Source organism: Populus nigra, chromosome 6, assembly GCF_951802175.1.
Source record: "Populus nigra chromosome 6, ddPopNigr1.1, whole genome shotgun sequence".
Classification (NCBI taxonomy): domain Eukaryota; kingdom Viridiplantae; phylum Streptophyta; class Magnoliopsida; order Malpighiales; family Salicaceae; genus Populus; species Populus nigra.
In genome coordinates, this window is record NC_084857.1 from 9,589,759 (window position 1) to 9,604,335 (window position 14,577).

Genomic DNA, 14,577 nt, shown 5'->3' on the forward strand with positions numbered 1-14,577 from the left:
TGTGTTCTTGCTAGAATAAAGGAAACTTCTCCTTTTTTTTCTGTCCTCTCTCTGAAAAGAATCTCCTGTTATTAGAGTGAAAGCTCTGCAGAAGATAAACTTACCGTGCCACTTGCATGTCCAATCGCTCTATAAGGTTTGGTAATCAAGCTGAAGTTTTTGGGCAAGCCTCGAAGATGTTGGAAAACTAAAATGCAGGTACCTGGAGTGAGGTAGAGTTATTTTAAAATGTTTTTTTAAAAATAATTTATTTTTAAAAGTAATACATTAAAATAAAAAATATTAAAAAAATAAATTTAAAGCAAAAATAAATTTAAAAAATAAGGAAATGATTCAATTGCAATACTTTAAAACAAAAGTATGTGAACCTTGTTTTCTTTTATTTATTGATATTCAACCCTTTTAAATTTTGTAGGTATTGGTTTTTATATTCAAAGAGAGATAACCTTCTAATTATTATAATATAAAAAGAATTTGAATTAACTAGTTAAACAAGAATTCTAAACATAAATATTGAAACTTTGTCTTATCTCAACAATCCCTTCCTTAAAATGTTTTTAAATACCAAAAACACTTGGTTTAGCAGTGAAGGATTTTTTTAAAACATGTTTTTATAGAGAGCAGACACCAAATGATTTTATGAGCTTCAAACGACTCTAAGTTGAGGTTTTTCTTTTTATATTTGAAAGATATACGAGTTTTTAATATCCTACATATAATATATTTTTAAATTAATTTTAATTTGGTAATTTTCCTAGAATCAGATTTTTAAAGCGGTTTTACTGTGTGGAATATATCTTGCTTTTGCTGGCAAAGCATTAACAAATATTTCTTAACCTAATTTCATGTGTGAAATAAAAGTTACTAAATATAATTTTTTTTGCCTGTTAATACACTTTTTTTGTTGGATTTTATTTTTTTTGCAAATATTTTTTTGGCATGTCAGAGTTTATTTTTGCTTGCAAACAAAAATGAATTAATTATGGCAATTATTTCACCTTGTCAATCACAAGTCGGAATCTGCATTTGCCCCTTAAAAAAAATCTCACGCTACCTCATCTAAATTATTTGACGTCCCTTCGTTAAGATAAGGTCTTAGAAAAGAATGGAGGCCTGATAATTAGAAAGTCCAGGCCTAGTGATTACGAAGTCCTCTTTTTCATTGCCATCCCTGAACCACTCATATCATTCAATTGATAGCATACCCAAGTGGTTGAGGGTTTTATTCTCTGAAGCAACATGAAGGATTGTTAAGTTATTGTGCTCTCCTTTTCTTCCGAGCTCTAATACTAATTGTTAGAAATTTAAAATACACAAGTTCCTGGACCTATAATGGTTGAAAACTAAAACACACATGTATTGATATTTGAACTCCCAAGCTTTTATTTATTGATATTCAATCCTCTTGAATTTTGCATACATTGACCCATATATTTACAGATAGATTTTAAATCTCCCAGATCGTTAAATGGTCTTTGAATTTCAGAGATAAGAAATTATTTTTAAGCTCTTGGAATTTAATGTTTTTGTTTTTTCTTTTTACATTAGTCCGTATGTCTCGAAGCCAACACAGTAATCCCTGGAGTCTTACTGCGTGGTTAAACAGGTCCCAACGGGGCCTGTAGTTGGACTCTCTCTCTTGTTTTTGCAGCTAAATATATGTGCCTGGCACTAGAACGCAATCGTATTTCGATGAAAAAGAAGACGAGATCTGAACGATTCGGCTGAAGATTTCACTTGAAAGCTTTTGTATTACATTCAAATTAAATACGTCATTAATTAATTTGATTAGTTGTTCGTAGTTACGGCAATAATTAAGGATTTAGTACAACTATGATCCTAAGATTAGCTTTTTACCTTAAAGAAGCGAATAGCATTATTTACTTGATAGCAAATCATTTTTAAGTGATCGTAAAGGACATTTATTAATTATTTCATGAAATTAATTAACCTGTGTTTTTTCTTTTCTTTTCTAATTTAACTAATTGTCCCATCTATATACCAGTTATTAATTAATAATACTTTTCATCGTACTAAATTCATCATCAAATTTTCTCATCCATGCGAAAAACTAATCTTGAAGCCTCCAATTGTAGCTAGGATCTTTAAACGAAAAAATTAAGGAATTAATTGCCGGAAATTAAAAAAATAGAACTTTAAATTATATCGCCACTATCATTGTCACTCTCTATGCAGACCATCACAGTTATGTATTTTGGTCACTTATTATTTCATTTTTGTTTTCTATATGATATATCATATCAAATCATCACAATATATCTTGGATTTGGAAAGTCCAAGTGATAGTGTCACCTGCTCAACTACGTACTCGTGTCTTACATTTTGGCATGGGCTGTGCAATATCGATCGATTATAATAAGCTTGAAGATTTTTCTTTTAAAAAATCTATTTGATAGGGATTGCATAGATTTTACATGCTGCTTTTATGTGTGCTGAAATTGTTGGAGATGAGTTCGCTGAGAAAGGAACACGGTAATCGAATAGATAGATGGAAAATTGCAAATACTATATAAAAAAAAAAAGATGGAAAATTGCAAACGTTTTGCACGTTTGTTGAAATTTTGGAAGTTTCTTGAGACTCTATTCGGCTTCAAAATCTTGATGATCGAGTTCCTGTTGGATAATATATCGGCCTTTGATGATTCATATGATTTTCTAAATAAAAAAAATATATTAAATTCGTTTCTTCCATGTTTTGCGGATAGTGTACTACGTAAATATGTGTTGTTGAAGATGATGATCTCACAATAACATTCAATTTTTTTAAAAATATGAATTTTGTTGAAGATAAAGCATTCCAATTCCAAGATCATCACAGTTATTTTCGTGTATTACCCACGCAAAATCAACGAAAATGACAGGCACGCAATATATGTCTTGTAATCTACAACCTCCATTGTTAATTCACAAATCAAACAGTTACAGAACGCATGCAAGCCAGCTGTAAGCAGAAACTGAGTGGCTCGTACACAAAGACAAGCCAGCCAAATACTCTTTTACCTCCTAAATCGACAGCAATTATAATGGTTGCCTAAGGGCTTTGTTGACTTTTTATAAATTTCTTAATAGTACAATTTTATTTTTTTGCCCCCGAGATCAAAAGTTTATTGAGCTGCTAGGCAGAGATGTTTATGATTTTTTCATGATTTATCTATAGTGAAAGCACATTTTTAAATTTAGAAAAGATAAAAATAAATAAATTTTGTCTTTGTAGGTATTTTGGTATTTTCACACATGTATTTTATGAAATTAATAGGTTTGTGGCATTTTAGTATTTTTACATTTTTTTTTCATTTTTTATACATAAATATGTTAGCGTGTGTTTCAAACAAGCTAGTAAGTGGGTGGCGTCCGAGCCATTTAGGGTGCATGTGATGCCACCCGGTGGTCAAATTTAGCCATCCATCATCTCACTTGATGCACAACCATCTCCTCTTTTACATGGTGTGGCATGTGTAGGCGTAAGACACATATTCCGTCGTAATTAATTTATCGATAGAATCACCAACGAAAATGCTCCGTCGGTGAATCTTTCATCGGTAATTTTTTGTCCGTCGATAAATTCGTTGATAATAAAAAATAAATTTATCCGCTTCATTCCGCCGGTAGATCTCTCGGTAATAATTTTTTTATTACAAATGGATTTATCGATGGTAAAAATGACACGTCATTATTTTTTTTTACTTTGTTTTAATTTTTTTTTCTATGGTAATTCCCTTAGTATATACCGAGGGAATATTTCCGTCGGTAAAATCCCTCGAAAATTTACCGACGGAAATATTCCCTTGGTATTTCCGTTTGTATTTATTAATTTTCTGGTAGTGTTCTCTTTTATTTTTTTTACTGTATTTGTTTTTAATTTTATCGTTTAATATTAGTTTTAAAATTAAAAAAAAATCATCCAAGTTTCTCAAATATATTTTATTGGAAACTCGTGGAAGGTAAAAAATTCAAAAAAAAAAGATTTAAAAATTTATCTTGCATTGCATAATAACCTCGTACTCTTGATAATTCAAATTTTTTTTTTTTACGTTTTTAAAAAATGGTTCAGCCATCAGCAAATCACTAGTATGTAAACTAGTATTAATGGTTCAGCCAATTTTTCTCTGTTTCCCTCTTCAAGGGTTTATCAAAAATTGAATTAGGGTGGTTCCATTTAGAGCCGGCCAGAGCATATAGGTAATTTAGGTAATGGTTCAGTACCCTCACTTAACAAACAAAACCCTAAAAAACAAGTAAAATATATTTATCAGTTATATTTTATAAAATAAAATTATCTCAACTTAACAAAAGACTCTAATAAATGAAATGAAGAATGCTCAATGCCCTACTTGTCCGATACACATAAAAAAATATATCTTAAATATTTTTAAAAGTTTCATTTATAATTTTACCTGAGAACCATATTCACTTTAAGTCGACTCTAATTTAAGTTACAATTGATATAGGAGGAGTGAATGGAGTGGTGGTCAGGTGTGCGTTCGGCTTGGTGGAGGAGAGAGAACATGGGCGTGAAAGTTCCGAGTCATTGGTTAAAATGTTAGATTTTTAATTTTTTAGCTTGCATCTAAAGTAAAAGAATATATTTCTCTTTAATTTTTTGTCCTTTTAAAATATTTTCAATTTTATTTTTCTTCTCATGCTTGTTTCTATATACATACTCCTCTCTCTCTCTCTCTCTCTCTCTCTCTCTCTCTCTATATATATATATATATATATAATTTTTTATGCCCTTACATCTCTCTCAGCAAGACAGGGAGATCAAATAAATTTCTAATTATTATTAGTTATTTAAATATCATTGACAAGCTTATCCCTCTAACATTGATGCCATACCTGCACATATAATTTCGCGATAAATTATTGCCGACTCCTATTAATTATTTAAACTTCTCAATTGTTTCCCCTGCTGTCTTCAAGCTGCATGGATGGACCCAGGAGCCCGCATCAGCAAGGCTTATCAAGAAATTTCAACAAAAAAACATAATGTACTTGTTCCTGCTAATTGACCTCCCACTTAACTTCAATTTCATGTTATGTAAGCTGTACTATTTTTTTATGTATAAATAAAATTCAAATTCAAGAATTTTGAATAAGAATTGAAATATTAATATCAGTTGAGCGACAGCCTATTGTCATATCTCTGTTGTGTCAATTTAGTGTTGGGCTGCATTCTTGCCAGGACAAGCACATTGCAGTGGATTTTTGCATCGGCGGAGATCATGTTACCAAGAAGGATTTGCAAGTGGAGTGCATGACTTTTGTAATGGACCAATTTTAACCATAATTGAGTGGTTGAAAAAGATGAATTGAATATAACGGTAGATGTGATGTTCAAGAAAAAGTGGCGACGTGGACGACGAACGTCCACGTGTTTATGACAGTTCGACATGTAGCATAGTAAAATTTAAAATTTAACACAATAATTTAACACAATAACCAAGCCTTCAGTCAAAATAGTCAATATTCTTTCAAATTTGAATTCAAATCTATTTAAAATTCTATTTTTTTAATACCAATCATTAAATTACTATTATAAATTGAATAAGATAACAATATTTCGATGGACTCAAAAAAAATATTTGATTAAATTTGGTTCAGTTCTTAGAAGCCCAAGCTACCTTCTATTTGCCTAAAAACATTTATTTTATTTTGTCTGGATCAAATTTCTTTGTAATTCAGTCTTTGTCATTCAATATTTTTTTTTTAATTTCATACGTTAATTTTTTAGGAAAACTAAGGATGATGTTTAGGAAAAAAGAGGGAAATGCATTTTTCTCTAATCCATGACAGTATGACACGTGGCATTACAACCTTTAAAGTTTAAATTTTTAATCAAAATAGTCAGGATCTTTTCAAATTTGAATTCAAATCTATTTAAAATTTTAGTATTTTAGAATTTCAAATATATTTAAAATTTTAATTATTTGGTTATTATTATAAATTGAATAAGATAACAATATCTTGATGAATTTTTTTTTGTCTAAACTCTGGTATTTAGAACTACATCGGAACCTAACTAATCCGGTTGAGCCGGAATAACCCACTAAGAGGTAAAGTTCTTTCAATAATAGTGTATTTCATTCACATAATTCGAACTCAAGATTTTATTTAAAGAAGACAAACACCGAACCACTTGAACCAAATATTATTTGTTTAATATCTCGATGAACTAATAAATTTTTTTGATTAAATTGGTGTGGTTCTTGGAGGTCCGAGCTACCTTGAATAAACTAAAAAAGTTTTATTTTATTTTATTTAGATCCAATTACTATGTAATTCAATCTTTTTTCATTCAATAAAATTTTCCAGTTCCATGCTTTAATTCTCGGGTTTGTTGTATCTTTCTAACTAGAATTAGATTGCAGACATTTCTTAGAATATATACCACCATCGACGTATATAGATGTTCAGTTAACATGCCCTTAAAATCTTATTGGACTGAGGAGTGAATTTTATTATAACAAAATAGCCACATTTTAAAAATAGTAACCAGAGTACTCGGGGAATCATCTATGTATTTGTGCACGCAAACACGGTAAACAAATAAATGCTTAAATATAATGATAAATAAAATATAAAAAAAGCAATCGTCGGCGACTAACCATCAAGAAAACCAACCAGATAGAATAGAATTAAACTAGATGCATGCCCGCGTGTTGATATAGATTTATAGAGTAAATATATTTAATAATATTATAATTATATGAACTAATATTAGATAAATAATAGAAATAAATATGTGATGAAACCAATATTTTATAAGGAAAAAAAATTGAGTCAGTGATAAAAAACTTAGAGACTAAATAGAATGAGTTATAATAATCCATAATGTTTTATGAGGAAAACTACAGTGATTTCCCCACATAATTTAGCTTTTTGCTAATAAAAAAAATTACAAAGTAAAATTCTCAACCAGCTCAATATTAAAAAAAAATCAACAGAGATAATTTTAGAAAAAATAATAAAAAAATAAAACAAAAAAAATCCAGGTGGGGAAACAAAGTAGCAATCTATAGTATTTTTTGAAAAAAGTTATAATGCTTTCCCCTACATTATTTAGCTTTTACAACATACTTTAGCTTTTACGTTAATAAAAAAAATATAAAGCTAAATTCTCAACTAGTTCAATTTAAAAAAAAAAATTGACAAATATAATTTTGAAAAAAATAATAAAAAAACAAAAAAAACCCATGTAGTGAAACAATGTAGCAACTCACAATGTTTTGTGAGGAAAACTATTGTGCTTTCCCTACATGATTTAGCCTTACTTGTAATTATAATATTAAAAAAAAATCGACAAATATAATTTTGAAAAAAATATAACAAAAAAACTTGTGGGGAAACATTGTAGCAACTCACAGTGTTTTGTGAGGAAAACTACAATGTTTTCCCCAAAAAATTAACAAAGAAAATTTTGGAAAAAATCATGTTGGGAAACATTGTAGCAATCCATACTGTTTTGTGAGGAAAGTTAAAGTGCTTTCCCCATATGATTTGGCTTTACATGTAAAAAAAATAACAAAGTTAAATTCTCAACCAGCTCAATATTAAAAACATAAAATCGACAAAGATAATTTTGAAAAAATTTTTAACAAAAAACCATATAGAAAAATACTGTAGCAATTCAAAGTGTTTTTTTTTTTAAATTACAAAGTTAAATTCTTAACCAGTTTAATGTTAAAAAAATAAATCAACAAAGATAATTTAAAAAAAAGTCAACAAAGATAATTTTAAAAAAAATCATAACAAAAAAACAATATCGGGAAACACTGTAGCAATCCACAGTGCTTGGTGAGGAAAGCTACAAGAGCTTTCCCCTCATGATTTAGCTTAATTGTAATTGTAAATCTCAACCAGCTTAATATTTTAAAAAATAAAATAAGCAAAGATAATTTTTAAAAAAATCACAATAAAAATCACAAAATAAAAACTATATGGAAAAACAATATAGTAATTCACAGTGTTTTAAAGAAAAAAATTACATAGCTAAATTCTCAATCAGCTCATATTAAAAAAATAAAATCAACAAAAATAATTTTTAAAAAAATAAAACTAAAAGAACCTATATAGGAAAATACTGTAAAAATCTACGGTGTTTTAAAGAAAAAAAATTATAAAGCTAAATTCTCAACTAACTTAATATTAAAAAAAAATCAACAAAGATAATTTTTTAAAAAATCATAAAAAACAAATAAAAAAACCTATATGAAAAAACATTGTTGCAATCCATAATTTTTTATGAGTAAAGCTACAGTGTTTTCTCAATATGATTTAGTTTTTTGTTACATGATTTATGTTTTCTGTTAATAAAAAAAAATTACAAAGCTAAATTCTTCACCACTTCAATATTTATCTTTTGTTATATTGTACAGAAGTTGAGTGATGATAATTTTTTTTATTTAAAATTAGATTTAATTTTTTTATTAAAACATGATTATTTTTGCGTTTCAAAAATATTTTTATTTTAAATTAATATTTTAATATTATTTTAATATAATAATATAAAAAAAATATTTAGTGTTGGGCTGCATTCTTGTCAGGACAAGCACATTGCAGTGGATTTTTACTTCGACGGAGATCATGTTACCAAGAAGGATTTGCAAGTATAGTGTATATCTTCTGTAATGGTCATGGCCCATGGGACCAATTTTAACCATAAATGAGTGGTTGAAAAAGATGAATTGAACGGTAGATATGACGTTTAAGAAAAAATGGCGACGTGGACGATGAATATCCACGTGTTTATGATAGTTCGACATGTGGCATAGTAAAATTTAAAATTTAACACAATAATCAAGCCTTCAGTCAAAACAGTCAAGATTATTTCAAATTTTAATTCAAATCTATTTAAAATTCTATTTTTTTTTAAAATACTAATCGTTTAATTACTATTATAAATTGAATAAGATAACAATATTTTGATGGATTCAAAAAAAATCTTTGATTAAATTTGTTTAGTTCTTGAAAGTTTGAGTTACTTGTATTCGTCTAAAAATATTTATTTTATTATGTTTAAATTCAATTTCTTTATAATTTAGTTTTCTATCCATTAATATTTTTTTTTAAGTTCATGCTTTAATAATTTTGAATTGATTACAAATTGATATCATAGTCTAACAAATATTTATTAAAATAGTTTGTTCTTATTGGCCAAGCTACCTTGAATAAACCAGAAAACTGCTAAATAGTGCAGGGCAATAATTGATCTCATCATTTACTAGTCTAGGTGTATAATTATGCCATGTCTTTATAAGGATAAGATCCCAAAGCATTTTCCCTGCACCTGCTATAATTGATTTTGTTATCTCAAAGATTACACTGTTTATAGTTTGATTACCTGCGCAACAAAATGACACTCTTCGGTAAGATGGAGGCTGAAGTAGAGGTCAAAGTTTCTGCTGAAACATTGCATGATATCTTCAGCTGCAGACCACACCACATTTCCAATATGAGCCCTGCCAAGATACAGAATGTTGATCTGCATGAAGGTGAATGGGGGAAGCCGGGCGCTGCTATCTGCTGGAGTTATGTTCATGGTAAGGCTGTGTCGTCATATATAATTGCGCTTTAATTATCAGAAGAGAACCGATTTCTGTCTTCATCTAGGGTAAATCAATTGTTGTAGAAATTTTATGACTTTCTGGTTGATGAAAGGTTAACCTCATATACATTTTCAGAAACAAATTATTATTAAGAGTAGCATGACATATCATGGCAGTGATTCATGACGGACTGACATTTAATTTAATTTTTATGCAAAACAAATTCATAGGGTTGCTAAGACTGCCAAGGAGGTTATTGAAGCTATAGACGATGAGAAGCTGTCAACCACCTTCAAAGTGATTGAAGGAGACATTATCACCACGGAGTACAAGAGTTTCATAGCTATCGTTCTGGCTGCTCCCAAGGGAGAGGGCAGCTGCTTGGCTCACTTTACTTTTGAATATGAGAAGCTAAATGAGAACGTTCCAGATCCTCAAACGCTGCTTCAGTTTTGGATCCATTGCCTCAAAGACATTGAGGATCATCACCTTACCCAGCTACCAACAGCACAGGCACGAATGATCGGTTAGTATCATATGCGTGCATGCTGCTGCTGTCGTCTCGAATTTAAAATGACTACCGGCATGAATGAATAATGAGAAGCGGTGTGCTGGGGACAGGCGCCTGTTCTCCTATGTTAATGTATTTTAATTTATCAATATTCAATAAACTTGTGTGGGGTCTACTGAAACTCTGCCTTGATGTGTGATATGATGTACAAAGGGCTTTGTGTGAAGTTAATGAATGCCTTGATGTGTGATTCGAGATGTTGAAAATCTCTCCTCCTATCAATTTTTTATTCTTTTCAAAATCCTAGCAAATAAAAAAAATTCATGCCTCGCCCCTTTCACCTCACCCAGCCACATAGCACCAACTGCAAGTCCCAAATACAAGTACCTCGACCATATATGTTGTAAGCTTTTTTTTTTTTTTTATCCAGGGATTAATGATGCTTGGACAAAAAGTTTGTAAAATTGAACCCAAGTCTAAATATATTTTTTATTTCTCAATAATAGATAATAAAGAAGCAGTGCTCGATGTGCGGTAGCTATGATCTGTATTAATGGTAAGAAAATGCCATTCTATCTTTGCTTGAACATCCCCGATTATCTTACGAGTCCGATACCCTATTTATTAATTAAATATTCTTAAATTTACAATCGAAATAAAACACAGACAGCACCCCATTTACAGCAATCGGTTTTGAATAAATCCAAGGGCTAAGGTCACGCGACATACTTGTCTCCAAGAACTTTAGTCATACATAGACAACCCCGAGGCACCATTGATTGTATATTCACTGTATAAATCCAGGTTCTACGATCTTGAAACTAACTGAACATAATCCAGAGAGATAAATTATTAATCACGGATCGATGTTGGAACCTTCATTTTTTGTTTATATCACAGCCTGTACATACGAGCCTCAATAGGTGGTGGGTCGTCATTTGAGTCGACGAGGCTTCCGTCGCATACCCAACAGTCTCCACACGAGTCCACTTCCCAGCCTTCAAGTCGTCCCTCCTTAAAATGATATGTATACCTCAACATAGCTTCGGAATGTCTCAATACCTCTTGCCTTTGAAAGCGACGAGGACGTTCACCCGTTCAGATTCTAATGGTTCCTTCAAGATCTCTTATGAGGTTGCCGATTCCTCCAACCGATCCAGCTAATTCCATGCGTACCATTTCAATGGTGATTTTCACCACCACGTATGCTCCTATACACACATTTAAAGATTGCATTATATAGAAGGTGACTAGAACAGAAACTTAAAGTCTTAAACTATATCCATTACTACCATGGAACACTCAAAATATATACTATAACTCATCAAATATTTGTGATGATTTTGATTCTTGAGTGCAGGGCTTACCATCATCCAAGAAATAATCGGTTCCTTGCATATCAACTACACCTTACTTATCAACTACACCACTTCGGTCTACATCAGTGTCAAAAACAATTCCAAGATCCGCTGAATTTTCGATCACAGAAGCTCTAGTTAGTACTGCCAGAAGCTCTAGTTAGTGCCATGGCAGTGTTGTCCTCGGGATTCGGAATATGGTTGGGGAAAATTTCATTAGGGTTCAACTGTAATTTATTTATAATTGTTATTTGTTTTTTTTTTGTTTTTTTATTAGAATTTTTTATTTATTAAATTTAGTTCTCATTCCTTTAATTGTTACTTATTTTATTTGAAATAATTTATAAAATGTTAATTATTATTATTTTAATTTTTTTATCTTTCAATTTTTTTATTTTTTATTTGATCTCTATTATTTTAATTATTATTTATTTTAAATAAGATAATTTATAAAATTATATTTTTTTTCAATTTCATTCTCATTCAACTTTTTAATTTGTAAGATTTATTTCTTATTATTTTAATAAACTTGAAAAAAATAAAATATTAATAAGTTATTTTCCAGCTTTTTTTCATAACATAACTAAATAAAGGAAAGTATTTTCTAACTTATTTTTTATTATATTATTAAATATTAAAAAATATTTTTTAAAATTTACTTTCTCTAAAATTTATTTTTTAAAAAAATTTATTTTTTTTAGTAAACAAACAAAACCTAAATCAACCAGAGATTATAGATTTTCTTCTGGCGCTGTGCTGGATTCAAGAAACTGAAAATAGCCACGTGTTTAACATGGGGATATGTGGATATTATTATTACCTAGCTGCTGGCATCCTAATAACTTGACCTGGGATGAGTACGTTGGTTTTCTTATCTAACTAATTTGGCGGTGATATTATTAGTGTTAGTGATATTTTTTAAAAGTATTTTTATATTTAAATGTATTAAAATAATATATATATATAATTTATTTTTAATATTTATATATTAAAATAATCTAAAAATATATAAAAAATTAATCTGAAGTGTCATAACTTAATTTTTAAATAAATAATAAAAAATAAATGGATAAAAATATATTTAAGAATGAGGTTAATATAACATAAAATTTGAAGGTTAACGTTGTAATTATTAAATTTGAGAGTTAATTGGTTAATAATTGAAGAATTAATAAATTAAAAACTTTAATTAAAATTTAGATTAATTTAATTAATAAAATCAGATGATTAATTAAAAAATTGATAAGTTTGAAGACTTAGTTAAGCTTTGATTTAGTCAATTAAAAAAATCAGGGATTTGATTAAAAAAATATTAAAATTGTGGGCTGATAAGAGATAAAATTTCAGGAGATTAAAGACTAAGGACCATAGTGAAACTGCAGGTTTACTTTAGGGATCTTAACTGATTTTTCCAGAGATAATTTTAAAAGTTAAAGATTCAATTAAGAATCAAATTGAACAATTCAGAAATTAAAGACTATTTTGTAAAAAGTGTTATAATTTAGGGATTCAGTTGAAATTAATCCAATGGCAAAATTAAAAGAAATTTTAATCACTAGAACTGTTAAATTTTCAAAGGTCAGGGGTCAAAATGAAAATATCCATTTCTGCCGAAACGGCACCGTTGCTAGGTGGAATAGTCGTGCTTGTTTTCTTCATCCCGATTCAACAGGGGAGCTGAAAATCTGCAGCAAATCCGATACAATCATGGACCATGTCTCTTTCCCACGATCTCGTTCGTGGATTGAATAACAGTCCTGCGAAGGCAGGACTGGTTTTAGGGGCAGCAGCTCGATCTCTATAAAAGGGAGAGCAGAACAGCAAAAAAAGAAAAACGTAAGCAAGAACCACGGAGAAAAACCCAGAAAACAGAGGAAGAAAAGCAGGGGAAACAGAGAAAAAACAGAGAGACGCACAGAAATACAAAAAAAAAAAATAACGTGGTGATAGCGAAATATGGATATCATTATTACCTAGATGATGGCATTCTAATAACTTGAACTGGGATGAGTACGTTGGCTTTCTTATCTAACTAATTAGGTGGTGAATGAGATAGTGTTATGCGTTGTTTTTTTAAAGTTTTTTTTATATAGAAATACATTAAAATAATATATATATATATATATATATATATATATTTAAAATTTATTTTTGATATTAATATATTAAAACAATTTGAAAATATATAAAAAATTCAATTTGAAACAAAAAAAAAAATTTCTTCAAAATTTTCCCAAACTCCGATTGAAATGCCCCTCCAAACACCTCCTAGATATCTTTACTTGCTTCTTGTTCCCTGATTGTTGATGTCGGGTGGTAATCTTTCAAAACTTGTTGTAGGTGGAAGCTTGATGGTGCAAATATGTGGATCATCATCATCTTCCAGTGTATCTGGCAAAGATGAAGTGAGAAGTGAAGAAGGTGGATCACCTCCTGGTTTCGGATAAGCAAAATGATCTCTCTACCTCACCGGTTAGGGTCATTTCCAAAAAAGATGTTCCTAAAATATTAAAAAAGTAAGACACGTATGTTCTCGTGTTCTTGCTAGAATAAAGGAAACTTCTCCTTTTTTCTCTGTCCTCTCTCTGAAAAGGAACTCCTGTTATTAGAGTGAAAGCTCTGCAGAAGATAAACTTGCCGTGCCACTTGCATGTCCAATCGCTCTATAAGGCTTAGTAATCAAGCTGAAGTTTTTGGGCAAGCCTCGAAGATGTTGGAAAACTAAAACGCAGAACCTCCAATTGTTGAAAATTAACAGCATGTGTGGAAAGATGTTTGGAATGATGACTGAGGGTGTATTTTTAAATATTTTTTATATGAAAATATGTTAAAATAATATGTTTTATTTTAAAAAATATTTTTAACAACAATATATTAAAATGATTTAAAATTATCAAAAAAAATTTAAAATAAAAATAAAATTTAAAAATAATTGAACAACGATTTAACAACAATATTTTAAAACACAAGGATGTGAATCATGCATTCTTTTATTTATTGATACTCAGCCCTTTTAAATTTTGCATGTATTGGTTTTTATATTTATGGGGAAATTACAATATTTTAATTATTATAATCTAATAAAAATATAAATTAACTAGTTAAATAAAAATTTTAAACACACCTTTTTTATCTAGGAAAC

The 14,577-nt window shown here is 29.4% G+C and overlaps 1 protein-coding gene across 1 annotated transcript; it reads left to right on the plus strand.

Moving 5' to 3' along the window:
* Positions 1-9,252: 9,252 nt before the first annotated feature.
* LOC133697826 (MLP-like protein 28) lies at positions 9,253-10,343 on the plus strand. The gene is made up of 2 exons (XM_062120631.1): positions 9,253-9,573; positions 9,797-10,343. The coding sequence occupies exons 1-2, from the start codon at positions 9,374-9,376 to the stop codon at positions 10,095-10,097; spliced, it is 501 nt and encodes a 166-aa protein (XP_061976615.1). The 5' UTR covers positions 9,253-9,373; the 3' UTR covers positions 10,098-10,343.
* Positions 10,344-14,577: the final 4,234 nt, after the last annotated feature.

Bases quoted from the DNA above. Each gene is read 5' to 3' on its own strand.
- LOC133697826 (XM_062120631.1), top strand. From the start codon at position 9,374: ATGACACTCTTCGGTAAGATGGAGGCTGAAGTAGAGGTCAAAGTTTCT. The intron at 9,574-9,796 runs GTCATATATAAT...ACAAATTCATAG, and splicing joins GTTCATGGTAAGGCTGTGTC to GGTTGCTAAGACTGCCAAGG.